This window comes from Onychomys torridus, chromosome 16 (genome assembly GCF_903995425.1).
Source record: "Onychomys torridus chromosome 16, mOncTor1.1, whole genome shotgun sequence".
Classification (NCBI taxonomy): Eukaryota; Metazoa; Chordata; class Mammalia; order Rodentia; family Cricetidae; genus Onychomys; species Onychomys torridus.
Window position 1 is genome coordinate 57206112 of NC_050458.1, and position 27377 is coordinate 57233488.

Here is a 27377-nt window from a genome sequence, read left to right on the forward strand (position 1 = left end):
TGATCTCACCTTGTATGTGCCCTTCTCTAAAGCTTTTCATGTGAATTCAAAAATGTAAAGTAAATAGATGGTCTTGTCAGAGCCGCTGGCCTCCTTCATTATAGCTGTCATCTTGATTAATGACTAGTTGGCATTAAGTGGGTTAATTCTGTGCCAAATTCCCAGCTAAGAGAGTTGCATGTTGGAGCAGAATTACTACTGTTACAGTTAGAAAAATTATCCATTACAAAATTGAAAGTTTGCTTAATATGTTTTTTTTTTCTGCTAACAATTTTTTCCTGTAGAATTGCCAGAAGCAATCAGCAACTGAAGGAATTTATGTTTCAAAAATTGTAGAAAATGGACCTGCGGACAGAGCAGATGGCCTGGAGATTCATGACAAAATCATTGAGGTAAGGCAGTAAAAAGGCAGGTGCACGTTTCATGATTAAGACTTTGTAAGGTGGCACCCACATTGCTCACCTTCTTATCAGAGTATAAATCTAACTGCAGTGGAGACTTTGCTGTTTATTTCTTCCTGAAAATGTAAAACTCTTTAGTGGTTCTTTATCAGTTAGTACACAATGGGATGAAAGTACAAAGTACCTTAAGTTTCCAGGTATATTAATGAACATCTGTATTTTAATACATTCCCTCCTCAGAAATCAAAGGAACTTCTCTGATTTTCATGGGATTCATTTTTATAACATTTCAAAAGGTGGCAAATCTGTGCTTGGGAACAGTTTTGAAAAGAAAACAATGCTTTTTAAAGCTTGTGATCAGTATGTACTTGTGAACACTGGTATTACCTATAAGGTGCCTTTTATCATCCTTTGGTGCACTCTGTCTTTTTGAAAGTGAGACAAATGAAGAAGTGTTCTTGCCCCTGGAGGGAGGAGCTGTGGGAAGCTCTTGTATGTGCAGCTGTGTTGTTGTGTTTGGAGTTTGTGCTGGGAATTGGGCTATGACAACAGAAGACTTAGTTCTATCTCTCTCTTTTCGATGTTCATTCACAGCTGGAGATATGATTATTTATTATTACCAAAAGTGACTAGATTATTTTTAATCAGTTAATTCATTTCCAATGTATTTATAAAGGCATAAATAGAAATTAAGAAAGTTTATTAGACTCCACTGTATTTTAAAAATGAATCTGTTTATCACTAGCATCACCTTTCCTGATTCGTGGCTCCTACTTCTCTTTATTAAACTTCAATACACTTTGGATTTGTATTCATTGCGTGTATGCTAACAAAGTTGAGTTTTGAAGGCATTGAGCTAGACTAAGAATAGAAGACAACTTTGCCTAGAAGAAAGCTTACTGGACACGTGAAGAGTGGGAGTTACCTTTGGGTGGAGACTGTGTGTTGAACTAAACGTGTCTCCAGATGAAGAGTGCTAACTGTGTAGCCAAGAAAGCACAGACAGCCTTCTGCTTGCTGTCCAGTTTGCTTCAGGTTACCTGCAGTAAACACTTATACATGGCAGTGGCTGTCATCAGAAGATGTCTATTCTCACTCCTGTGAATGTGCTTGCAAGGTATGTTTCCAAGGGCATACTCATTTAAACAAGAACAAAAAATTCTCATCTTCTGCATCATCTCCTAAGCATTCTAATGAAATGAAAGTCTGCATCTGACACTATTAAATCAAATAGTGTCTCATTGAATATATATGCTCAAACACACCCATAACCCATTGACAAAAATCACGAATGGGGACTTGAATTATTCTAGATGTTTGACAATGTTACATATGGTTTGTTAATGTTGCAATAAAAATGTAATGGAGTGAGAAAAGGGTGTTCAGCAATTAAGATGCACACTGCTCTTGCAGTGGCGTGAGTTCTGTTCCCAGCGCCCGTATCAGGTGGCTCACAACTGCTTGTAACTCCAGATCCCGGGAGTGACCCCTCTGGCCTCTGAGGCACCCCTCACACTTATGTGGAATACATTCACACACACACACACACACACACACACACACACACACACACACACACGTAATAATAATAATAATAATAAATATGCCTTTTTTAAAGGAAGGAATTTTCTTTATTTGGGTATAATACTTTTAAATATATATATTTATATACATATAAAATATACACAGTTGTCTGCCTGCATGTGTGTCTGCACACCAAAAAATGGCACCAGATCTCATTACAGATGGTTGTGAGCCACCATGTGGTTGCTAGGAATTGAACTCAGGACCTCTGTAAAAGCAGCCAGTGCTCTTACACTCTGAGACATTCCTCCAGCCTGGTATAATGCTTTTTTAAAGCACTCATTTATTTAGGATTGGAAGTGTGTGACTATGTGGTACAGTGTTTGGCTTGTATGCTCCATTTCAGGGGTTCCATCCACAGCACCAAAATTAGAATAAAATCAAATGTACAAAGTCTCATTTGTTTTCTTCCTGAGAAAAGTAATTTTACTTTAAAAAAAAATCTATGCTTCATAACAAGTTCATCTAGTGATCCATCCAATGTCTTTACTAATATTTGTCAAGCTAATCTTATTTAAACTCTACTAAGATAAAGTGAAAAATTGACTCATTGATGGGGAACTGATTGAAATTCATAATAAGCTGTGGTACTATTATTATTTATCTTGGTTAATAAACTAACAAGCAAAAGAAAGATCTTGGAATTTGTCATAAGGATATAAATTTGAGATTTCTTTCAGGAAATGAAAAATATTATATATAAGATACTTGTACATATATGTGTATATGTATATATATGTATGTATATGTATATATGTATATATATGTATATATATATAAAACATCTTGTCCAGTGCATGAATTATTTATTTATTTATTTATTTATTTATTTATTTATTTATTTATATCAGAAACATTCTGGTTCTGCAGTGGATTGATGAGACCACATTTGTTACCAAGAACTGAGTAAAATGATTTTACTATTTATAGCATTAACTTGTTAATTAGTGTGACTCTTTTAGAAAGAAGATGTCTAGAAATAAATCTCTAACACTTGGCTGCTTAGTGTTCTGTCAGCTCCTGGAATAGATACTCAGCAACCTTAGTATACATTCCAACAAGTCTTAAAGACACAGATGTTGTGGACAATCCTTACATGCTAATAAGAGTTAGAAACAGTTGATGTCTGTCAATCATTTTAATTCCTATGCTGAAGCTACTAATCAATATTATGTTTATATCTAATAGGAAACTGACAAACTATATTGATTAAAATGTGCAGGGTTGGATAAACAGATTTTTTAAAACAAGTCAAAAATATTTTTCTGCTTTATGATTTGATGATTGAAGGAATGCAATGAGAAATTAAGCCAGATTTTGAATTTATAAAGGCAATGTTGCTTTAAATGTTGTATGCAAATACATTTTTTACAGTGTAAGATCACAAAGAGGTGGTATATTATGAAGCTGCCCAGGTGACTTAACTGTGGCAATTTGACTTATTCTGTCTGAATGCTTTGAAATGAAAATAGTCAAAGCTGAAAATGTTATTTTTACCTTATATTCAAAATATGCCTAAAATATTGGGTGTGGTTATTAACCTAAAATATGCATGACAAATATAAGAACTGTGCTTATTAAAATACTCACAAATCACTAATTTGAATATAAAGTAGATATGTTAATATTTGGTTCTGTTAATGGTTATAGAGACTTTACTAATTCTAATACAATATTAGTTATAATGTTTTTGCCACAGTTCAGCAACAATCACCAACTCAAAAATGACTGGTTTTGGTATTCTATTTTCACGGGAGTTTATCACATTCAAAATCATTGAAGGATAAAGCAAAGTCAAAGTCATAAGGTAAACCCTGTTGATACTTTGGACATGATTCAAAGCAAGCAAATTTTGGAGTCATTTTCCACAATATCCATACTAGCCAGTTTCTAGTTACTTTTCCATCTGTGTCTTTGAAAAATATTTGTGTGTATTAAAAACACATTAAATTTTATATTTAAGTTATAACATTAAGTGGCAAAATATTACTAAAGTCTAAAAAGGTTGAAATGCTGTTGGCAGCATCAGAAATTAAGGTAAACAAGTTCATTACATACACGAGATAGAAGGCAACTTGTCTTGTTTTTCACAGTTAAGAGCTACCTTAGAAGGCCCCTGGTCCTATTGGAAGAGGCAGTATCAATACTTTATTTTCTTTAAGATACCCATGAAGAGTGTGGGAAGAAGTGGGGGGGGGGTCAAAGTTCACTGCTGCTGTGAGCAATATCATTCTATCATAATTTTGTGACACTGGTAGGCAGCAAGGAGCTCATAACTCCAGAGTGAAAAATGGTGCCTCATCATCCATGGCTTTTTGCTCTCTTCTGGTCCTCCTACCACCTTCTAGCAATGCTGGTAACAGAACAGTGGCATGCATAGTTGTGCACACTTAATTTCTCAGGATTGGAATTTGAGTCTTTAGAGTCTGAGATGAACACATTGAAACAGAATACAATGCTTGTGTGTGTGTGTGTGTGTGTGTGCACGCGCGCGCATGTGCATACTAAAATACCCTCTACTTATGAAGCTGAAATTCAACCTGAACAACAGACACAGAAGCAGTTTCTCTTGCTTTGTAAACAGTTCCTCCATTGAACTTTCTCCAGGTGGCACTTTCCATAACGTGCTGTGTTTGGCACTGGAGGGAAGAACTTTCCCAACCAGGAATTCTGTCCTCAGGCTGCCAGCTGCATTTTCTTCTAATCCTACATTGCATGTTATACCTTCTGCATCTTCTCTCACCTCTTGATGTGGCCAGAGTGAATTCTCTGGTTATTGTGTGCATTCACCTAAGGCTTTGGGCAGTGCTTTACAGCTGTCAAAGCAGGACCAGGACTACAGACCAGGACTAACCAGTTAGAAATATTAAGAGACAAATCTATAAGGTTCCACCTCAGATCACCGCTGCTAATTAATTCACATAGAAGGAACACTTGCAAGTTGCATGAGTACCTGTAAACCAGTGGGCTGTTAGATTTACTCTTTGTTTGAACACATCACTGCATACCTCAATAGAAAAACATCCTTATTGTCAATTTTAAGGTGTATTTCAGCAGCAACCTGATTGTATATAATAATTAGGAAAAAACATGAATGAAACTTAATCAACATCAATGAAGAATTCTGTTCTGCTGAGACTAGTAGCCACCATTCAGTGTTACTAAAATGAAAGTATAGTCATCACGTGTTTTACTTTCTCTTGAAACATAATGTGGTATAATGGGGAGAGCCTGGGCCACGAGTTGGAGGAGGCTAGCTGGAATGCCTGCTCTACCTCTTAAAGATGGAATGAGTCCCTCCTTAATTTCTATGTGTAGTTTCAGCTTATACAAGCAAGACGTTTGAGGAAATCTAGGCCAGCTGCTGCCAGCATTCAGTACTTCTAATTCCTGAGGATGCCAGAGTCTGCTGACGATCAGCAGATGGTAGCAGCATTGGGATTTCTCTAGAAGAACACTGCAGGCAAGAAGAGCTGTCGTTGGGGAACCTGTGGTCTCTGTGGTATGGTTTGTCAGAAGCCATGCTTTCTGTTTGCAAGAAGAGCACCTGCACTTAGCTGGCTGGGGAAGCAGAGCTCTCTCCTGCCGTTTAGTACAAACACACCGTCCTGTGACACTGCTCCTTTATCTGTTAAGGATGTAGATGGACCTTAGTGGGAGCACATTCTGAGTTCCCTCTCATTTCCTATTGCCCCAGAGTTGTTTGCTTCATTTTGGGAATCATGGCATGCGGTCCAGGACATGTAGAGGACAGTAGAAGTTATAGAATAAGAAATATTCTTATGGTTTCTGAAAGGCCCAGGCTTGGAACCTTTGAATTTCTGTTGGGTTACAACAGACAACATCCCAACCTTCCTTACCCTCAGTGTCTTGCCTTTAAACAACAATGAGGTGATGTGTAGTCACTGTTGTTTGGCTCTACTTTGGTCTCCAAGGATTCCTTCCTCTTAAACTTGGTCCCATTGTAGCAGAACTGAAAGGGAGGAGGAGTGTCTGCTAAAGTGGTCACACAATGTCAGTCTTGGAAGGCCTGAAGTGATTCTGTGGGAAGGCTTGTTAGTTCTTTCAGGAGTGTTCTGATAAAAGAGCTGGTGCTTTCCCCGTCTTTGGCTCCCTGTCTGGCTATGAGAGTCCTCCCTTTCAGGTGCTGCTTCTGTCACCTTCTGTCAGCGTCTCACCAGAACCCAGTTGGTGGTGGCACTGTGCTTTTGAGCCTATAAAACCATGAGATAAATGGCCTCTTTTATTTAGAAAACAACTGGCCTTTGATATTTTGTTAGAGCAGTGGAACAGGGACTAATCTTGTAGTTGCTTATACTGTCAATGAGCAGAGTATTTTTGTCACTCTACTGCGTTAGAAAAGCGATCTTAGAAGGCTCTCATTGAGGTACAGTATGTGGAACGCTTTGACATCATTTAAGCTTGTAAAACATGAGCATAGTGTGAGCTTTGAGTGGTAAGTTTCCAAGAAGAGAAAAGGGCAACCACATAGGACTGTAGGGTTTGTACACTGTGGTACTGACTGTGGGCTAGAGAAAGGTCTTGGGGGTTAAGAGCACTGGCTGCTCTTCCAGATGACTTAGGTTCAATTCCCAGCACCCACACAGTGGCTCACATCCTTCTCTAACTGCAGTTTCAGGGGACTTGACACCCGCTTCTGGAAAAAAAAAAATCAGACACATAAAATAACAGTAAATAAAATTTACAAAACAAAAATAGATGCACAGGCGCGCGCGCGCGCGCGCGCGCACACACACACACACACACATACACACACACACACACACTTTTACAAAAAGGAGTCTGACTGTGCTTGATATTTCCAAACCATTCTGTGCTGTGACTTGCTTTAAAATAAGATGCTGGTTGAGTTTTGAAGTTTTGATAACATTTCAAAATGAATCTTAATAGCTTTGTTCTCATTTTCTCTCTCAATTATCTTTGTTGTCTGGTATCTTCTTGTTTTTGTCTGATACACAAAGAAAGAATGATCTTCAATTCCTTGCACGTTAACAGCTTGCCCCAACAGTCTGAATGTGGCTGAAGACACAGTACCTTAATTCCAAGTTTAGTCACCTTCCACAAATGATCCCAGTGGCTTCCCGAGATGTTCTCTTCACCCAGCCTCTGCCATTTTTTTGTTTGTTTGTTTATTTCTGCTCCCTGGCTGAGGCCTCTCACTGGCAGCCTACTGTAGGTAGATTAAAATCTATTTCTGCTGAGGAAGCAGGTATGACCCTTCAAAACATTCATGTTTCAAAAATCCTTTCCATTTTACCCCATTTGTACTGTACTCATGTGACTTAGCTTTTCTCTCCCATCTTTAGGCATCTCTCCTCGTATTTCAATCTCTATTTTCTCACATCTTCTCTTCTAGTTGGCAATCTTCCTGAAAACCTTAACTACCCTCAAACCCTTGAAAACCTCTTAATCTCTTTATAGTTCTTGAAAACCTTCTAAATCTCCAGAAAACTTTTACAATGTTTGCCTGACTTTTCATGCCTCTTCAAGTCCTTCATGACCCCTGAAACCCTGCACAAACCCATTACTCCTTCAAAAAAAATTAAAGAGATAAAATAATGTTTACTAATTCTTACAAACATTAGGGTTTGTTTTTTAAATAAAAATTTTTGGAGAACATTTTAGAAAATAAAATTTCCAGGTAGTATACATGTAAAACAAATGGAATTTCTGACATTGTTTTTTTATTTCCTGAGAAGTTAGAACTGAATTAAGTTGCAGGAGGCTAAGGAGGTGTCTGAGCATATTAATATGTCTATGTATGTGTGTTTGTGCTGTGTCTCCGTGAGTATCTTTCCATCTCCTTCCTAGGTCTAACGGTAACATATCCACACTCTCACACCATGTTCACGCTTATTTTGGAAAGGGCTCCTACCTTATTCTGGATGGCTATGTTAATGAACCACAGTAGTAGCACATTTTGAATTAGAAAGCATTTTTAAAGCCCGTTGACATGTCTAGCCTTCTACTGTCTGAGCAGGAGGCCACTGACGCCTGAGCAGGAGGCCTTGTCTTTGCTGCAGCAAGCACATTAGTGCCAGGCTTTCTGCGTTCATTCAGGAAGCAATATGTAGCTCAGTCATATTACTTTAGTAATGCCTTTCATAATGTGCTTTAAATGCAATAATAGTATCACTTTAAATCACTCATTTTTAGCAAATGATGAACTTTTAAAGATATTAAAATAGGCATCGACCACCTTGGAATAATAAAAAACTAACAGAGATCATGAATTGGGGGAGGGTCGTAGAAGGAATTGTAGGGGTGAAAGGGAAAGATGGGTTCTCAAGAGATAAGGTTATTAAACAAACAAAAAAAAACTTTAAAGTATTAAGGAATACTTAAATCATTATATTTATAAACAGTTGAAAAGTGATGCTCTGGCATCAAATATTGGAAATTGTCTTCTCTTTAAGGGCAATGTGTCTAGGAAATTCTGGAACCCACATTCGAATGTGAACCTACACAGTGCTTAGCACGGGAAGCCTGGCTGTCTGTGCTCCTTGTGTAACTCCTAGTGTGCACTGGTAGGTGTAAGGTTCCCTAAGGGCTGGAGCTGCAGAAACTATATCAGAATTTGAAATCTACGAGTGTCCTTTGCAAAAGAAAATAAAGCTCCAGTGAGTCCGCTTTGATCTGAAAACACTGAAATCTATTTCTTGGCTTTTCACTGTAGTACAGACCTGTAAACCAGTACCAGGGAGACTGAGACAGGGGGATTTCGAGTATAACAACTGAGAAGCTGGAGAGCAATATGAAGGGCTCTGATTCATGCAGCATCTCACAGACAGGTGGCCACATATCAGGAGTGCTCTGTGTAACCCCGCTAGTGTGGACAAATGATTCACAGTCTACCTACTCATTCTAACGAGTGCCTTGATTGGATAGTGACATATATAGTGCCCCTGTCTTACTTAAAATAATTGGATTTGTTAACTAGTTTTGTTGATAGCCTAGTTCTAGGCCAAACAAAATCGTAAACCAGAAATTGAAGGATTAAGTGGCAGGAGGAATTTTTAAATTTTGAACAGTGCTAGTACTCTATGGGTAAAACACTTATTAGTGAAAGAACCCTTCATGTAAATGGTCTAATTAGATCCCTGCCATTCTCTGAGATTTAAGGAAGCAGTAATACTAAATAAATTCCATAGCAGATGAGGGTGGGGGACAGGCTTAGCATATTGATGAGGTTTCTTTAGAGTCAAAGTTGTTCAAATCAGGCAAGCTTTAAACTTAGAGCATTACGTTAGATCAGTATAGAAAGATAAGAAAATCTGATAGAAGACAAGGGTGAAGAATGAGATGACTAAACAGGTTTTGCCTGCTGTGAAAAAATTTGCATGTCACACCTCATCGGGATATATTAAGTAGTGTAAAAAAATTCTTTGAATATATATGTTGTCATGGCAGACAATCTGCTGAGACTCCAAAGATAGTGAACCCTCCATCAAGGCAGAGGTAATAACTGAAGATGCTTTTACTAATCTAAGAGTAGGGATGTTGGGTTGCCTTCATTTTTACAGTTTTGCTTATTGCAATTGGAGATAATAAAACACAGATGCAAAGCTTATTGAGAAGCACTATCCAGGCATTGGGGTAAGTGCTCTCCCACTGTTGTCACAAATAATGGCTGACATCAGTGCGTCTCAGACCTCAGCATAAGGGAGTGTGACTTGAAGCACTTAAGACAGGGCTTCTCAAAACAGCAAAGAATAAGGTGTTAAAAGATCTGCATCATCAGTCTCTTGGGAATTATTTAGTAGCTCTGGGATTAATCTGATGGTTGTGCTCTGAACAGGTCTCTTAAGAAGTGGTCATGTGTGACCTCTATGCTGTAGATCCTGTGTTTCTTCTATACCATAGCTTGAGAAACCTCCCAAGAGGACTTTAGCTGTTGTAGCCTGACGTGAAGACAGCTGAGCAAATAATGCACAGTTTTCTAAGGACCTCAATAACATGAAAAATCCTTAAATTAAAAAAACAAAAAACAAAACAAAACAAAACACTGATGCTAGAAATGTAAGGTGGTTGATAAGCGAAAAGGGGGACAAGTTCAGCTATTTTCACTTAAAATTTAACCCTGATGCTGGTCAGTGAGATGAATTTCCATGAGCCTCATGAAAATTAAGTACACGTGGCTCCTGTGTGCAGTGTATGGTATAGAACATTATGGGAGAGACGGTGAGTAATTAAAGAGGTTTTTGTGTTTTATAGAAGTCTTACAAAAGAGAAAATAAGATATGAAAGCACAATGTGCATCCCTGTGTAACCACTGCCTTTATACAGATAGCTAATGTGGGCTGCTGCTTTTTAAAGTAAACAGGAATTTATTTTGAGGAAATCACAAAGGAGTCTGCATGACTTTGACAAATATGTTGGATTCCTGGAATTGGCTTTAGAAAGCTTCTCTTTATCACAGACAAAAATAACGTCTTAACTATATATTGGATGCATGTTTTAAATATTTAAAACTAGAAAAAATATTGAGTACATTTTCTTACCTATTATTTTTTACTAGCAACACATGTCATTAGGTCTGCATACTGCATTTTCAGAGTGTTAAAGTAATAGCCTGCCTTATATTTGGTATTTCTGTAGTGGACAAAAACTGAGTAAGTTATTGACAACCTATTTATTCAATTGTCCATACACACAATCCATCTCAGATCATAGAACCAAATATTTTTATGTCTTCAAATAATTTTCACATAATCATTAAACATTAGATTTTTGAAAAGTCCAATAGTCTACTGAAGTCCAAACTAATGTTTTTTATTCTGCTAAAAAGGAGCCCCACACTTTAGTGACATTCTTAGCAAGTTCTATTTGTTTTATATGGCAATGACTCTACCATTTTATCTGTCCTAAAGCAAATAAGCTGATTTCATTTCTTTTCTGTGTGGCTCCTGAATGATTCCTTCACATTCTTCTCTTTTCCTTGCATTGAAGCAGGGGTAAGCATTGAATGATACAGTCATATTACTCAGAAAAGGGAATACCCATAAACATCCAGGTTCATGTGATCTTTGCAGAACTTTTCTCTCTTATACGGTGGATGGAGTCACGAAACATGTGCTTGTACAACCTGAGTTCAATTCTCTAGCACTATAAAAGAAACCAAAAGCCAGAGACAGCACATATTAACTTTTCACAGGGTATGGCCTTTACAAGCAATGTGGACACACACTGGGACTGGGGATGAGCATGCCAGACAGCAACAAACTGGGAAAATGTGAAATGACATCATCTGCAAGCCAAACCCCTGTAGTTAGGCAGCTTCAAAGAAGCAGTGACTATGGATGTCCAGAATTCAGTCTGCTTCCCTTGGGTAATGCAACTGTGGAGGCGATTAAGCCATCTTCAGGAAGCAATAGCCACCCTCTTGTCTGAACTGCCAGGGGGACGATAGCGACCATCTTCCTGTTGTGGATAGAAAGACTCTGTTCCCTCAATGCACTGCTTCCTTTGATTTACTCTTCAGTGAACACCTTGAAAGGACTCCCTAAGCCAAGGGGGAACCAGCTAAAGTAGGTGATGCCAGTAAGTGAATTTCTGAGAGAGGTTAACAGAGAAATGAGTCAAAATCTGGACAATAAGAATCCCTTTTAGGAGCATTCCTGAGTATGGGTTCTGGAAGTTTGAAAGGTGAAAATATTCTTTCCTAGGAACTGGCAGTACACACTCACTTCAGATGCATGTGTTATACCCACAAGCTTTCATTCCAGACTGTATTGTATGTGGCTAGAAAATTATTATGTGAAAATGGTATTATAGCTGACATATCTGTGCAGAGTATTCTTTTTAATGAGAATAATTTGATAGCCAAATGATTTACTTGCATACACTATAGTAAAAACAGTATCAAATACTTTTCATTAATTATAGCTCATTAGCAAATGTATATCATGTGATATAAAATACATTCAAACATTTAATATATTTTCATTTAACTTGTACTTTTGTGATAAGTTTAAAGATTTGGTTAAAAGTGAATGTCTTAGATTAAACTGAAACTTTGGGTGTCTAGGGATAACAGCCTAAACTTATGAATTAAAAAAAATGCCTCTTAGTTGAGCATTCATTTGTGGAAGCTATACTGGGTACACAGACACAGCCTATGCTTCTTAGGGTTGGAGGTGCTTCAGTGAAGCTATGAGCTAGTCTAGCCAGGAAAATGAAGAGGCACTAACGTATGGGAGGATGTGATCACTGCCTTGTGTTTTGATGATTGAGTAGGAGTTTAGTCAATATTAAAGACAGAAACAGCAAAGAGAAGAAAAACCAGGTGGTACTGGATCTCAGAACATGTTCACTGTAAATATTTTTGGTGAATTTTTTAGGGAAGTAGGGATCAGGGGGAAGAAATGACCTCATGGTAATACCTTAGGAGTTGTATTGAACCATTCTTTGTAGTGAGAAGTTCAACTTCTTTCCTAATCAATTTAGTCTTGAGATGGTTTTTAATAATTCTAATTATTAAATTATTATTTCTGCACTACAGAAATGCTTGTAAATTAGAATACATGTTAGGTGAAGTGTTGAAGCTGCTAATGGGCAGACATTAATGTCTAGAGGGGAAACAAGGGTTTCTATTGAAAACACACACGTGTACACACACACACACACACACACACACACACACACACACACACACGCTTTATTAAGTTTAGGAACCAAGACTTGACCTTGACATAGCATAAAAAAACTAGCTTTAGCTATGTGCTCTTTTTGCATAAATGGATTACTTTTCCTGGAAGGAATATCCCAATGCCATAACAGTTATTCCAAAGTTTTTATTAGGAACTTTACATATATCAGGCACAATTTCTACATGACAAATCTTGTTCTGATGATGTACTAGATATCCTTGAATGGGAAGTTTCTAGAGCTCTTCTGTGTGTAATCCAACAACCAGCCTGTGTCTGATCTCATGGTTACTCTATGTGTGCCATTCCTCTCTGTAGTGGCAGTCGGTCCAAATGTGATTTCAGAGGACAGGCAGTTTAGAGAAATGGATGTACGGGAACAAGGTGAGGCTGGAAGTCACACTCAGAGCAGGCACAGGAATTTCATGCTGCTTTGCTTTAGCTGTGTAAAATCTGCATTTGTTTACCAGGGTTACAATAGCAAAGAACCCAAACTAGATGACTTAAGCGAATGCTGGCTGTTCAGAGGCTGTGAGTTCAAGATCAAGGTCTTACAGCTTGAGTCCTTCTGAGCCCATTTTGTCTTGGTATGTAAATGGTACCTGTCAGCTTTGTCATCCTCTAGCTTTTGAATGTGTTCATCTCTGTCCATCTAGTCTCACAAGACAGATTGGATTGGGGTTGATGCAATGACTTCGTTTAACTTTAATTAGTAGAAACTAAAATTTCAATCTATGAAATTTTGGAGGGAAATTAACCATTAGCTCAGTGGCTAAATACCACTTGCTGTTTTTGTAGAGGAACAGCATCTGGGTTCCCAGCATCCATATCAGGCAGGTCACAACTTCTTGGAACTCCAGCTGGAGGTGATCTAACACCCTCTTCTGGCCTCTGTGAGCATTGCATTCACATGTGCACATGCACACAAATAAGTAAATCTTTAAAAGAGAAAATAATGATGTCTCACCTTTGATAATGATATCTCACCTCTAGGAATGATGTCTTACCTCTAAGAATGTCTCACCTTTATTAATCATGTCTCACCTCTAACTTGAATATTGTTGGCTAGTGCACCCATAATTTGGAAGGAGAAGAATACAATCAAGAAAGAATCTGTTTTACTCAGAGTCTCAATATTTCTACATATTTTATACTGAATATAGTTTTAACTAAAAATAATAATACTGTGCATTTCCACATTGCTTCATTTTCCTTGAAGACACAAAAGGTTACAGTTCTCTGTCCCTTTGTCATGGAAGTGGGGCCATGCACCTTTGTTTCATGTAGAGGAATGCAAATTGAAAGAAAAATCCTTCAGACTTAGCCTCAGAATGTTCATGCTAAACGTTACTGCTCCCCTAACCCCTGTCTCTTAGGCCATCCTAAGAAGCAAAAGGAAATAGAATCAGAGCTACATACCAGAAGAAGGTAGAATTCCCTCAGGAAAACTGTTGGGACAAGAATGCCCATATCATTCTTGACATGATCTGAGTTTATGTGAGGTCACTGAAGTTTGAGGGTTATTGGTGACAGCATTTAGTCATTAATAAGGGTCTGGTCTGAATTCTGGACCATGGGACTTCCCATCCTCTCTATTGAAGATTGGATCTTAGGAGTTTCTTCTATCATTTCTATCTTTCTCTTATTCCTCACTGTCCAGTTATTCCTATAGTGTGGTAGGTATTGTGTTCCCCACAATATTGTGCATCCTAATAAATTTATCTGGGGTCAGAGAACAGACAGCCACTAGAACAGAGCCAGAAATGGTGGCTAGAAAATGGGTCAGAGCAAGCCATAGCAGAAGTTGGGCAGTGTTGGTGCATGCCTTTAATCCCAGCACTTGCGAGGCAGAGCCAGGTGGATCTCTGAGTTCAAGGCCACTTTAGAAACAGCTAGGCATGGTGACACATGCCTTTAATCCCAGAACTCCAGCCTTTAATCCCAGGGAGTGATAGCAGAAAGCAGAAAGGTATATAAGGCGTGAGGATCAGGAACTAAGTTAGTTAAGCATTTGGCTGATTAAGCATTCAGGCTTTGGAGCAGCACAGTTCAGCTGAGATTCATTCTGGAGGAGGACTCAGAAGCTTGCAGTCTGAGGAAACAAGACCAGCTGAGGAACTGGTGAGGTAAGATAGCTGTGGTTTGTTCTGCTTCTCTGATCTTCCAGCATTCACCCCAATAACTGGCCTCAGGTTTGTTGTAGCAAGAATCTTAAATGGTCTTATTAATAAAATCAAACCCGAAGCCAGTTATTGGGGTGAATGCTGGAAGATCAGAGACACAGAACAAGCCACTGCTACCTCAGCTACTTGCCAGTTCCTCAGCTGGTCTTATTTCCTCTGACTGGATGTCTCTGAGTCCTCCTCCAGAATGGATCTCAGCTGAACTGTGCTGCTGCAAAGCCTGAATGCTAAAACAGCCAAATGCTTAGCTAAGTTAGTTCCTGGTCCTCACACCTTATATACCTTTCTGCTTTCTGCTATCACTCCATGGGATTAAAGGCTGGAGTTCTGGGATTAAAGACAGGTGTCACCATGCCTAGCTGTTTCTAAAGTGGCCTTGAACTCAGAGATCCACCTGGTTCTGCCTCCCAAGTGCTGGGATTAAAGGTGTGCACCACCAGGGCCTAGTTTCTGCAATGGCTTGCTCTGACCCATTTTCTAGCCACCATTTCTGGCTCTGTTCTAGTGGCTGTCTGTTCTCTGACCCCAGATAAATTTATTAGGGTGCTCATTGGCTTTCTAAGTTAAACATGGGTGGAATCATTACTTTGTTCTGTCCTTGGTGCCTTTTGCAGATGAATTGTTTTCACTTCTCCTACAAAAGTCATACAGCACAACTAGTGCCTGAACAAAGACTGATAGAACTAATGATGAGCTGGGGAGGAGTGGTTGCACCCTCACTGCATGTACAACCTTGGGGGCAGAACCCTGTGGAACATGTATGTTTCAGGGCTGTGGAATAACCCTTCTGTACACTGTAAATGTGTATTACTCTCATTGGTTGATAAAGAAACTGATTGGCCTATAGCAAGGCAGGATAAATTGAGGCAGGACAATTAAATTGAGGATACTGGGATGAAGAAGGGCAGAGTTAGAGGACTCACCAGGCAGACCCAGAGGGAGCAGGAGGTGAATGTGCCATGCTAATAAACTACTGCCATGTGGCAGAGCTTAAATAAGGAATATGGGTTAACTTAAATTGTAAGAGCTAGTTAGTAATAAGCCTGAGCTATCAGCCTATCATTTATAATTAATATAAGCTTCTGTATTGGGACTGGTGAGTGGCATTGGGAAAGAAACATCCACCTAAATTTTATTTATTTTTTTTTGAAACTTACACATTTTGCTTACCTCCTAAGTTTTATGACCCCTCCCTCCAGGATGAAATGCTTCTATGCAGAGGAAATTGCTGTACAGCACTCAATTAGAAATCTCATTCAGATAGCTATTCTCTATCCAGCTTGGCAGAATCATTCAAAACTCACTGACAAATGTATACAGTTTTTCAGGGACAATAAGCAATTTTCAAATGACCTGTCTTACTGTCTGATGATGTACTATCATACCCAGGATCTCTGCAGGGCATATTTACATGCAGTATGTACTGCTTGTTGCTCAATTTACTGTTGCCCACATCTCTCCTCTGTGAAGTGTAGCAAGGAAATAAAATGGAAGGCAGCAAAATAAAACAATGCCTTAAACAAGCAGAAGACACGTTGGGGTTGATAGCATGTGTGGCCATGCACTGAAGGCATAATTGCTTTCAGAGAAAATGTTTACCAATTGTTTATAATTGACTGATTTAGTATCCATGAAATAAATAAAGGTAGTAATTTCATCAGAACAAGTGTGGAGTCAGAACCCTGTGTCTCTGGGATGTAGAAATTGTGAGCAACTCTTCAAAGTCTGTAAGACCCGAGCACTGGCATTCTCTAAGATTCCTCTAGCTTATTGGATAGTGGTGACCATTCACCACAATGTACGTCATCATAATCATTTTAAATTACAGAAGGGGGATTCATAACGTCCTATTTAAGATAAAGGTGAATTTTAATTAAGGACTAAAGCTGGAGTCAGACTTCCAGACTACACAATTCAAGACTGTTCACAATAATATAAGTATTACATGAATAGTCTGTTTAACTTGGATAGGATAGGTTAAAAAAAAAAAAAAAAAAAAACTCACTCTGGTCTCACAGCAATTTTGAAAGGCCCCTGGCTGGGAAAGAATATGCTGTGGGTTAAAGTGTTAATTAGGGGTGAGGGCAGGGGAATTTTATCTTCCTAAGTGAAAAAGAAACCTATGTTTGGGATAAGTCACACAGCACACTGTGACACTCCAGTTTTTATGAATCAGACTATTGTAATGCCATTGAGAAGTCTAAATGTGAGTTTTTGTAATGAGAAAACAAAGTTCTGATTGACAGCTTCCTCTGAGTTCCTCAGAGAAGCAGTGCTCCTTGAAATATTTTAGGGAACCATATCTAATCTATGCAAGTTAGTGTTATGGAAAATGACATGAGGTGATTTTCTTGGCCTCTGAATTTTGCATGTATATGAGTTTCTTCCATCAAGATGGTATTATATAATGTGCCATACTAAAAACATCCAGTGCTGCAAGGCCAGTCTGGATGGAGTTTAACATTCTGCAAAATCAAGTATGATATCCTTATTTGCAATAACCTAATTTTTCTCCCCAAATGAGAAGTCAGTCTATTGTCTGAATCCAACTGGGCATTACACAATGCTTTATAAGTCTGTTATTTCATTCATTGATCTAGTGAAAATTACTGCACCTAATGTTAGCACTGAAATCTGAGACAGATGGTCTGGAATTCACCCATCTTTCTCTCTGATAACAGCCCCTGCACAGCATGGAAGATGGGCTGCTACTATGACAGGCATTCAGGAGTTGATCTGTAAATGAAAAGTTAACTGCTCTGAATACGATGCACAGTTTTAGAGAGGAGTTTTCTAAGGATTCCTAAGCAAAAGTAGAAATCCAGGTCACAACTGGAATTTCTGCTGCCTTTTTGTTTTGTTTTGTTTTGTTTTGTTTTGTTTTGTTTTGCTTTGCTTTGCTTTGCTTTTCAAAACAGAGTTTCCCTGTGTAGCTTTGCACCTTTCCTGGAACTCACTCGATAGCCTAGGCTGGTCTCGAACTCAAAGAGATCCGCCTGGCTCTGCCTCCCTCCCGAATGCTGGGATTAAAGGCGAGCGCCACCACCGTCTGGCTCTGCTGCTTTCTTACACTCAGTAAATCTGCCTTCCTGGTTATTCTTGATGTAGATAGCAGGATAGAAGTGCTCATTGAGTTGATGCTGATCTGGCAGATTTGGACTCTTTTCTTTTCCTTTGTTCCTTGTCTGCTGTCCAGTCTTTAGAAATGGGTACCCTTCCATTCTCCACATTTGCCTGCTTTTATGTTACTTTTTCAGATCACCCCATGACCGTTGATATCATGGCTGTAGTGTTTTTTTAAGCCATAATCTTCCTTGTCTCAAGCTTCAGAAGCCTTGTAACATCTCAGAGCTTGAAGACTGAGAGATTTCTCATTTTTAAGCAGTTTTTCTTGTCTGTGAGGTTCTCTGTAAAGTCAACAACATTCTCTGTATTTATCACTAGAAATATGGCCTCATTTCTCAGGCTATAAGTATGTGAATGAGCTACCTGTGCATTTCATGAAGGTAAAATTTTGCTGTGCACTGATTTTTATGTATGTAGCAGTTCCTCTCAAGATTTTACAAATGGTTTTTGCCAGAGTCCATTTGTCTTGATTTTTATTGCTATTGTGAGGAGCTCCTGATAACTCAACTTTAGTCAAGTATTCCTGTCTGTCTGAGAGGTGAGAAATCAAAAACATGATAACAATTTTAAATCCAGTGGATATTGTTCCTGGGAACAGCACTATGCCACAAAACTTAGAGTGAGAACTTCTGTATTTTAAGTTGACAAGTGTTTTATGTATGTTTCTTTGGTTCCAAGTAAGGGACAGTGTATAAGTAAGGAGACTTCTGCCAGCTGATATGAGAAACACTATGCTTACATCATCATTTGAAAGTCTTAAGCCCCCAGAGCCTTTGCAGATTGTCCCTAGCAGCAGAGAAATTAATAATAATGATTATTATCTTGAAGACGGCATCATTACGAGAGGACATCTTTCAAAATGAAAACCAACCTCATACAGTATACAGTTGGGAACACTCATGATATCTAGACTAGCAAATAGCACACAGCCAGGTTAGCTTTACTCTATGACACTGGCATAGAGCCAAAACACTCAACATAGCTAAGAGTTAAAAGAGCAGTAGTGGCATTCATGCCTTGGAAGTAACCAACAGCTATCTAATTGGACTTAAGGCCAGTCATCAAAAGGGATTATGCCAGGTACTAGAAACCTAGCCAATTAACCAGGGCTAGTGACGTCATGGATCTTGGAGGAGAAACTCCAACTGCCATTTTACCAAACCAGCATTATTCCTAATTACATTCTAAATATTTGTTCTTATCCCTACAGAAAAGTGTTGTCCTCACCCTTCGTCAAGGAAATGTCTCTTTACAAGGGAGAAAAACCTTTACAGAAAATCACATCCACCAAAATACACAGATGAGAGGCCCAGTCCCAATTGATACATCTACGACATGACTCCTGCATCTAAGGCTCAGAGATCATGTGGAATAATAGGCAGAAAGATTATAAGAGCCAGAGAAACAGGGACTTTGCTGTGAGAGTGTGTCTCCTGGAACTGTCAGAAGCTACACCCTTGAAGTCTCACCATTATGGCTGCCTAAACATGAACTGAACAAAGACTATACTGATAAATAAGCTAATGTGGAAGGAGGAAAGGAAGACGCAGGAGGCCTCGACACTAGACAAGGAACTCCAGACAGCTAAGGAATGCCTAGAGTGGGAGAAACAGTCTTCCCAAGCAAGAGCTCCCAAACTGATTAGCCAATGTCAAGTGGACAGGCCTGAAAAACATACATAAAGAAGTGATATTATACAGATAAAGCAGGTTATATTTATGTATTTAGGAATACACACACATACATGTATCAACAAAGAAAAAGAGTCTATGGATTTGAAAAAGGCAGTACATGGGAGTGTTTGAAGAGAGAAATTATTTAATTATAGTCTCAAAATTTAATATACATGTATATTTAAAACAGATAAGAAAAGCAAAAGAAGAGCATGTTATAATAATACAGTGAATAAGTAACACCCCATTTTACTACCTTAGAACTGAGAAAGCTAAGTAGCTCTTTATCTTATCAGTGAACATGTGAACTCTATCTTTGCAAATTGCATTAAAACCACCTGTGCTATTTGAAATATCTGCAGAGAGGTAGGATTTTTACTTTCATTTGTAATATTTATTTGTAACAATCACTCAGCAGTTTATTTAGTCTACAGAGAGAATTTATACAGGGGACAGGAAAGCTGTCTTCACTCACCTTCGAAACATCATCATGTCTCTTTGTTTGGTTTCTGAGCTGTCTAATCCTGCTTGGGCACAATTGATTTAAATGATTCCTGTCAATTCCCCTGCAGGGTAATGGAGGGGGGAGGTGTGCTCTGCTTTCATGGGTGAGCATTCATAAAGAGAAAGATGGGGATATAGGACAGAAGCCCATTCATGACTGCTCATTGCCTTGTCAATGTCCCATTCATTTTAAGTAAGAAATCCTGACTGGAGAAGCACAGACATGGGAGGAGGGCTGTTTTAGATCTGGTAAGCATGGAGCAACAGGGCTCTATTATCATTAATTGGTTTGCAAGTATCTACATTGCTTTGAGAGGAGTTATTAGGGAAAATATATGAATGTTGAAAATGTCTTCATGTCATCAACACTAATACCTCATTTGTTGATATTGTATTGCATAATTTCCCAGTGACACCAATTATTCAGAAAGGATTGGGCTATTTCTTTTCTGATAATATGATGGCAAAACCCTGCAAAGTAAGCTAACTGACTTGCTGATTTGCTTAATTTGACTCCCCTGTTTTTAGAATTGTGGCCTCATGCAAATAGGATCCCTGGAGATGTGATTATTCTACAGTGATGGTGTCCCTAGTTATCACATACTATACATTGCCTTGGGCTTTATACAAAATAACCTAGCCAGCTTTGCCATTTTGAAATCGTACTTTGTTCACTCTGTGCTGAAGACAGGAGCCTGAAGTAATGATCACATGGCTCCCTGCCCATATACTGCCCAGGTCGAGTGGCTATGACTTCCTGATAAGCCAATTGTGGTAAGCAGAGCCAGTCAGGGAACTAGTCAGTAAATGGTCAGTAACAAGGCTCTGTGAAAGCCTTAGAGTCAGAGTGCGCAGCAAGGCCAGAGAAGTCTAGAAACATCTGCAGAGTATGGGGAATCACTCTCAGCATAGGGCAGTGAGAAAGCATTGTCCTCCAGTCTTCCCTTCCCTAGTGTCTGTATGTGAAGTTGTGGCATGGGTTACGTGTTCACCAGCAGTCAGGCCTAGAGTGTGGCAGTGGATTGCAAAATTTGCACAGCTTCTGAGTGTGGCACATGGGGACATAGATACCAAAGAGACACTCCAGATCTAGCAGGACCAATGACTGGGGCAAGCAGTGCTGACCCTTTGGATAATACTCAATGTCATTAGCTTACTGATCCCTGGTAAAGAGAATCCTTTAAAAACCCAAGCATGGAAAACCTTTGGGAAGCATTTGCTTGACTGTGGTTCTCCCTCACTGGTTTCATTTTAAGCCTCTCGGATTACAGAGTCTCTACTGCTACGGTCCATGTCCTTTACAAAATCACTCTGCATGAGTTGGGACCTGTAATTGTTTTTTTTTTTTTTTCTTTCAAAGATACGCAAAGACAGTAAGTCTCTGAATTTACATAGTTAGGGTTCTCATTTAAATTACAAATGTTTATGGTGTCTGGTCAGGATTAGCCTTGGACAGGAAAGTCATGCTAGAAAAGCTCATTGTGGAAAGGGCTTTTTGGATATTCATAAAAACAAAAACCCAAGTCCCAAGCATCAACTATAGAGGTGTTACATTCACAAAGGGGACATCCATAGTCATAGTGGGAAGGACTGGTGGAAAGGTCTGGATTTATAGTTCATTCAGTTAATATAAGCATCTCTCCAGGAAGACAGGGTGGTGAGTGGCAGCATCTGCATCTCTAGGGGGAGAGACTGTGGTCCCATCTGGGCACAGAGGCTTCTTCAGCTCATCTAAATGTGCAGAGGTGTCTTGTGTGCCATTGAATGTTCATTTTCACAGAAACTTGAAGGACAGTGTTTTCTTTTTCCGGGTCATTCTTTACTGGTTATATGAATGGGTCTTTACATACCAATTGCATCAGAGTTGTGTTTTCTATTCATTGAACTGCCAGAAATCAGGGATGAATATTTAAGCCAGTGACAGAAGGAGACAGCCTGTCTCTGTCTTCAAAGATGAAACACGAATGGGCACAAGTGAGTAAATATGAGACTAATTGAATTGACTGAGAGACTGAGGACGGGAGCATTTCTGCCCCTGCTTACCCCCTGGCTTTGAAGCCAGTCACCAGGCTGTGCAAATGATCCCACCAACCTGCACCAAATAGGCTTAGGAAGTTATGAAAATAGTCTTTCATAAGGCGATTATTAATGACTTTAGAGTGCTAGCATTCCTATGCACGCTAGTTCATCCATACTGGTTATAATGTCAGAATGAAAGAACGCTGGTTTTAAGACAAGACTATGACTTTACACAGACAAATATCTAATGTGTTATCAAATGTTACACTTGCAGCCTGATAACAGGAGCAGCATTTCAAGCCTTCAGCTTGAGCTCATTTGATGCATCATTATGTCCTGTGTTCCTTTCCCAATGATATTCATTTGCTAGGAAGCATTTAAGAAGCCGCAGGAAGGGCCAGGCAGGTTACATACATAAAGAAATCAGAAACTGAGTCTATAGGCAGGCACATGCTATGCATCCCAGCATTGACACTCAGGGAACCTGATGCATATACAACTAAAAAGCATGTGGCTCCAGATAACCTGCATTTCAGAGTCTTTAAAGGAAGGCTGTAGTCTGATTTGTAACTAAGGTATCTTAGTTTTTAAATGTTGGTTCAAAAGTTCAAGCAATCTTCTGTGAGCCATATCTTTTACACACACACACAAATGTTATGGCCTGTAGACACACAGATAAGCAGTTACAAGCACTGATGAAATGTGTACATGCACAGACATACAGCGTGGACCTAATGAGGCCTCCATCATACTACATCTACTGTCACCATACTGAATTTCATTTTCAAATATATAATACACATTTTTAAGTTACCGAACTTTCAGAAGTCTAGTTAAAGCTGAAATATCATATTCTGCTGAGTTAGTAGTAACCATTTCAGGAATTGAATTAATCACAGAGTAAATAAACTCTGCGGCAATTTGAAATCAACCAGCATTTGAAAGTAGCCCATATTCATTGAGCATCTACATTTAAGGGGATTGTGGAAGTGACTACAGTTCCTAACAAAGAGAGGTTTTTACTGCTGTGTGTGAGAAAGACTAGCTTTGGTGTTGTATAGATGTCCAGAGAACAAATAACTGTCTCCCATGAGCTTTCATGCAAAGGCAGGAAAGATATGTATGAGAGAATGAGCCACTGCAAAATCAGGGATCAATGGTTTTTCTATTTTGGGCTAAAGCAATAGACATAGTCTGGCATTGCTAGTTCTTTGAGGAACCAGTGAGGAGAAGTGGGAAGTTATCTTGGGGCAATGTTATAGTGAACTCTGGATGTTGTATTGGAGTGCTCAGGGTTCATTCTTTATGGGAAGAAGATAATGTTAGTGCACAGTAATGCCTAGAGATAAAGATATCATTTCCAAATTATTTCTGTTGTTTAGACACAGGGGGCATGGTAAACTGGAATGTGGTTCAGGACTCTGTTGTGCGATATTTTTTATTGCATTCTGATGGTCCCGAGACTAATCAAGTTTGTTTTAAATCAGAGGGTAGAGTTAGCTACTAGCTGAACAAAATTAACCATAGAGATTTTGGAGGACTGAGGACAGATAGACCTAGGAAGTAGTAGGGCAGGGCTTAGTGTCTCGGCCCCCTTTGGATGAAGGAACTAGGAAGATAAGAGGTCACTGGTTGCTTCTCCACTGCTTTTTTTGATCATTCAAGTTCTTATACCAATAACTGACTCCAATGTGGGGCACCATTTGCAGGTAGACTTTTTCTGTCTTTCCTGCCAGCTCCCAAATCACAACACAGAGACTTCTTATTAATTATAAAAGATTGGGCAATAGCTTAGGCTTGTTCCTAACTAGGTCTTATAACTTAATATTCATAACCCATATTTTTATTGATCTACAGTCTACCATGTGGATTTTACTTCTATCCCATTTTGTGCATCTCACTCATTCCACATCTGTCTTGCTTCTCCATCCTTCTTCCAAGCATTCTCTCTGCTCCAAAAATCCTGCCTAGCTATTGATCATTTAGCTTTTCATTAAAACAATAATAGGGTGCCTTGGCAAAATATATCTTTACAGTGTACAAAGGGATTATTCCACAAAAGGACTCTGAAGAGGTGATGGATTTGGGTGTCATATGGTATTTGATTCTAGGGATTGTTTTCCTTTTCTCCTACCAATACATGTGGAATCCTTAGACTTGGCTCTCCTTTTCCTTCCTCTTCTGTTAGTTCACCATTTTCTCTAAATTTCAACATAACCAGTGGCATGTTCCTGTGTAGCTAACCTGAGTTATACATCTGAGAAAGCTGTATAAAAAAAAACAGGCACATTCTACACACAAGGAGACCACAGAGAGTGAGTTTGGAGCAACACCTATTTTTAGATTCTGGATCTATTTTATTTCTAAATGGGCTTCTAGGGAGGCAAGGACAGAGGAAATTAGAAATGTTTTTAAATTATGTTCTAAATGTAAAATGCTAATCAAATTTTTTCACTAGTAACATTTAAAATAAGTAGCACCAATGATTACAAAACAAGACAAGAAGGATTAGGTTTTGCAAGACTTCCTTGGGTTATTGGAAGAATAAAACATGAAAATGAAAACATTATGGTGACATCAAATTTAATAGTCACACTTTCTTAATGTTAATAACACTTACCTAAAAAGAAATCTCATATACAAATAGCATACACTTCAGAGTCAATTGACAAAATGATATAATTATTCCTAATAGTTTTAAAATAAATCTATTTTCTATTTTTCTCATGAAACTGACTTATAAAACATCTGATACCATTTTGATCACCAAATAGTAACATATTTAGTACAAATACCTTTTAGATCATATCTCATTCAGCCATGATTTTTCTACAGATGGTCAAATAAATATCTGGACTATTTTTATGTTCTCAGTGCTATTAATAGTATAGTACTCTGTATATATACTTCTATAGTACTTTGCAATGTATGGGATAATAATTTAATGCTTAGGATATATGTTCAACATCTTTTCTGTTTCCCAGTTCTGTAACAGTGTATTGACACAAGAAAGTTAGATGGTCTACTTATCTATGTTTAATTCATGTACCAAAATAAACTGAGCACCTACTAGGCAAAAGGTGATTGACACATACTGTCATTCCCTACAGGGCTTAGAAAGATGACAATAAAACCACCAAGCAGGTAATTTTTTTGAGTTTTTAATTTTTAATGTAGCTTTGCAACATCACATTAGCCTTGATTATAGTGTTTACCTTATGTTAATTCACTAGACAGGAGATGGCCTGCAGGGAAGAAGGAGTGAAGATAAAGAGTTATATCAGTTTTTAAAACTTTTATTTACTATATTTATGTGTATGGATGTTTTTTCTGCATTTATTTCTATGTACAATGTGCATGCAGTGCCCCTGGAGGCCAAAAGTAGGTATCTGATACCTTAGGACTGAGGAAACAGACAGTTGTGAGTTGCCATGTGGGTGCTAGGAATCAAACCTTGGTCCTCTGAAAGAGCATCCAGTACTTTTAACAACAGAATCATCCTTGCAGCCCCATGATGTTGAGTTTTTAAGACTACAGAAATCTCTGTCTAGACTGCATAGATGGTTCAGAAGTTGAGAGTGTTCATTGAGCTTTCTGTGTACCAGAGTTCAGTTCCCAGTATCCATGTCAGGCAATTTCACAACCACCTGTGTCTCCACCATCAGGTGATCCCATGCCCTCACACAGGGCAGATACACATGCATAGATTAAAAATAAAATAATTCTTAGCAATTAAAAAATAATTTTATAGGTAACTACTAAACACAGACCCATGGAAAGGATTGATCTCAGAAGTAAGTACTCAGAGGAAAAGGGATTGAGTAGTGTTTAAATCTTGTTTGCCCTAATAAAGAATTCAAAGATTTGCATTTATTTATGATTTATTTTTCTTTTTACATTATGTGTATGTGTTTTTGTGTGTGTTTGTTTGCTTGTTGTGTTTGTTTTTTGTTTTTGCACATGAGTGCAGTACCCCCTCAAGGCCAAAAGTGTTGGATTCCCTGGTGTGGGAATTAAAGGTGGTTGTTAGTCACTCAACATGGATTCTAGGAACCAAACAATGGTGAAGAGAAGTTTCTCAGACCAAGACTGATGTCAGCACTAATTTCTAGGCACAAACATAAATATTTAGATGGCAGTTTGACAACAAGTACATTAAGCAAAATGACAATAGAAGGTTCCCCTTTAAGGTTTGGGGTGTTCTCAGCCATATGTTTCCTACCAGGTTTAGAATACAAACCATGAGTTCCCAGCTGTGAAGCAGACATCAAATCTAATCAGAAAGTGATGGCTACCTCTATAATGGTCATGTTCCTATTGCTCCAGTAGGCCCATTTTACCTGGCAAGTTGATAATGGAGCATGCAACATCCACTATTGGATAAGTCCCTTGATAGCTTTTGTTCTTCAGTAGTCTACATTGTATCTTCTGACACTGTGGATGCTACCCAGTACTAAGTTACCCTCCAGTTCCAACTTGATTTCTCTATGTCCATGTTATAGTGGGTCTTGGATGTAATAGAATTGAGGTGTGTAGTTCAGAAAATAATCCCTTGATCCAGGAGCTTAGGTTGCCTGTATAAACCACATTACACCTTCAGTAGAATATTGACTTCAAGAGCAACCACAATTGTTGTCTATTGCATCTGTGCAAATGTTGTTCTAGCTAGCTAACCATGGTGGACATGTGGACTTTGCTGTTAGAGGATGGACAACCGAGGTTGTTAGGTAATATACCATTATAGGCCACAGATTTTAGAGATGTATTATTGAGAATAGAGCTTGTTCTGTATTGCCTTCACTTTTTTTCTTGAAATTTCAGCATGTAAATAAGCTTTTAATATGTCATCTTGCCCTAAAGTCCCAGGAGGTATCCTCTGATTTATTTTATTTGACAATAATTGGTTCAAGTTGGATAACTGTTACAATGAATAATTAGTTTTTTTTAAAAATAAGTATAGATTTTGAGTAAATAAAGAAAAATGGATCTTAAGACATTAAGTCAAATGTTTTGTTTAAATATTTTTCAGTTGGGGAGAATTGGATAATAAAGCCATCAGTTATTATTGGATTGGAGTTAACCTGTGTCTTTACACATAGTAATATTTGTTTTATGGAATTGGGTAATCTCATATTCCATGTATATATGTTTGGAATTGTCATTACTCTTGATGGATTGCCCATTAACCAGTATGAATTTGCCTTCTTTATTTCTTGTGAC

The 27377-nt window shown here is 38.4% G+C and overlaps 1 protein-coding gene across 2 annotated transcripts in view; it reads left to right on the top strand.

Moving 5' to 3' along the window:
- Window positions 1–27377, top strand: part of Pdzrn4 (PDZ domain containing ring finger 4) — a 365789-nt gene that overhangs the window by 4723 nt on the left and 333689 nt on the right. For both annotated transcript variants that reach the window (XM_036209001.1, XM_036209002.1), the window contains one exon: window positions 285–392. In XM_036209001.1, coding sequence (XP_036064894.1) covers window positions 285–392 — 108 coding nt within the window. The remainder of the gene's footprint in view (window positions 1–284; window positions 393–27377) is intronic.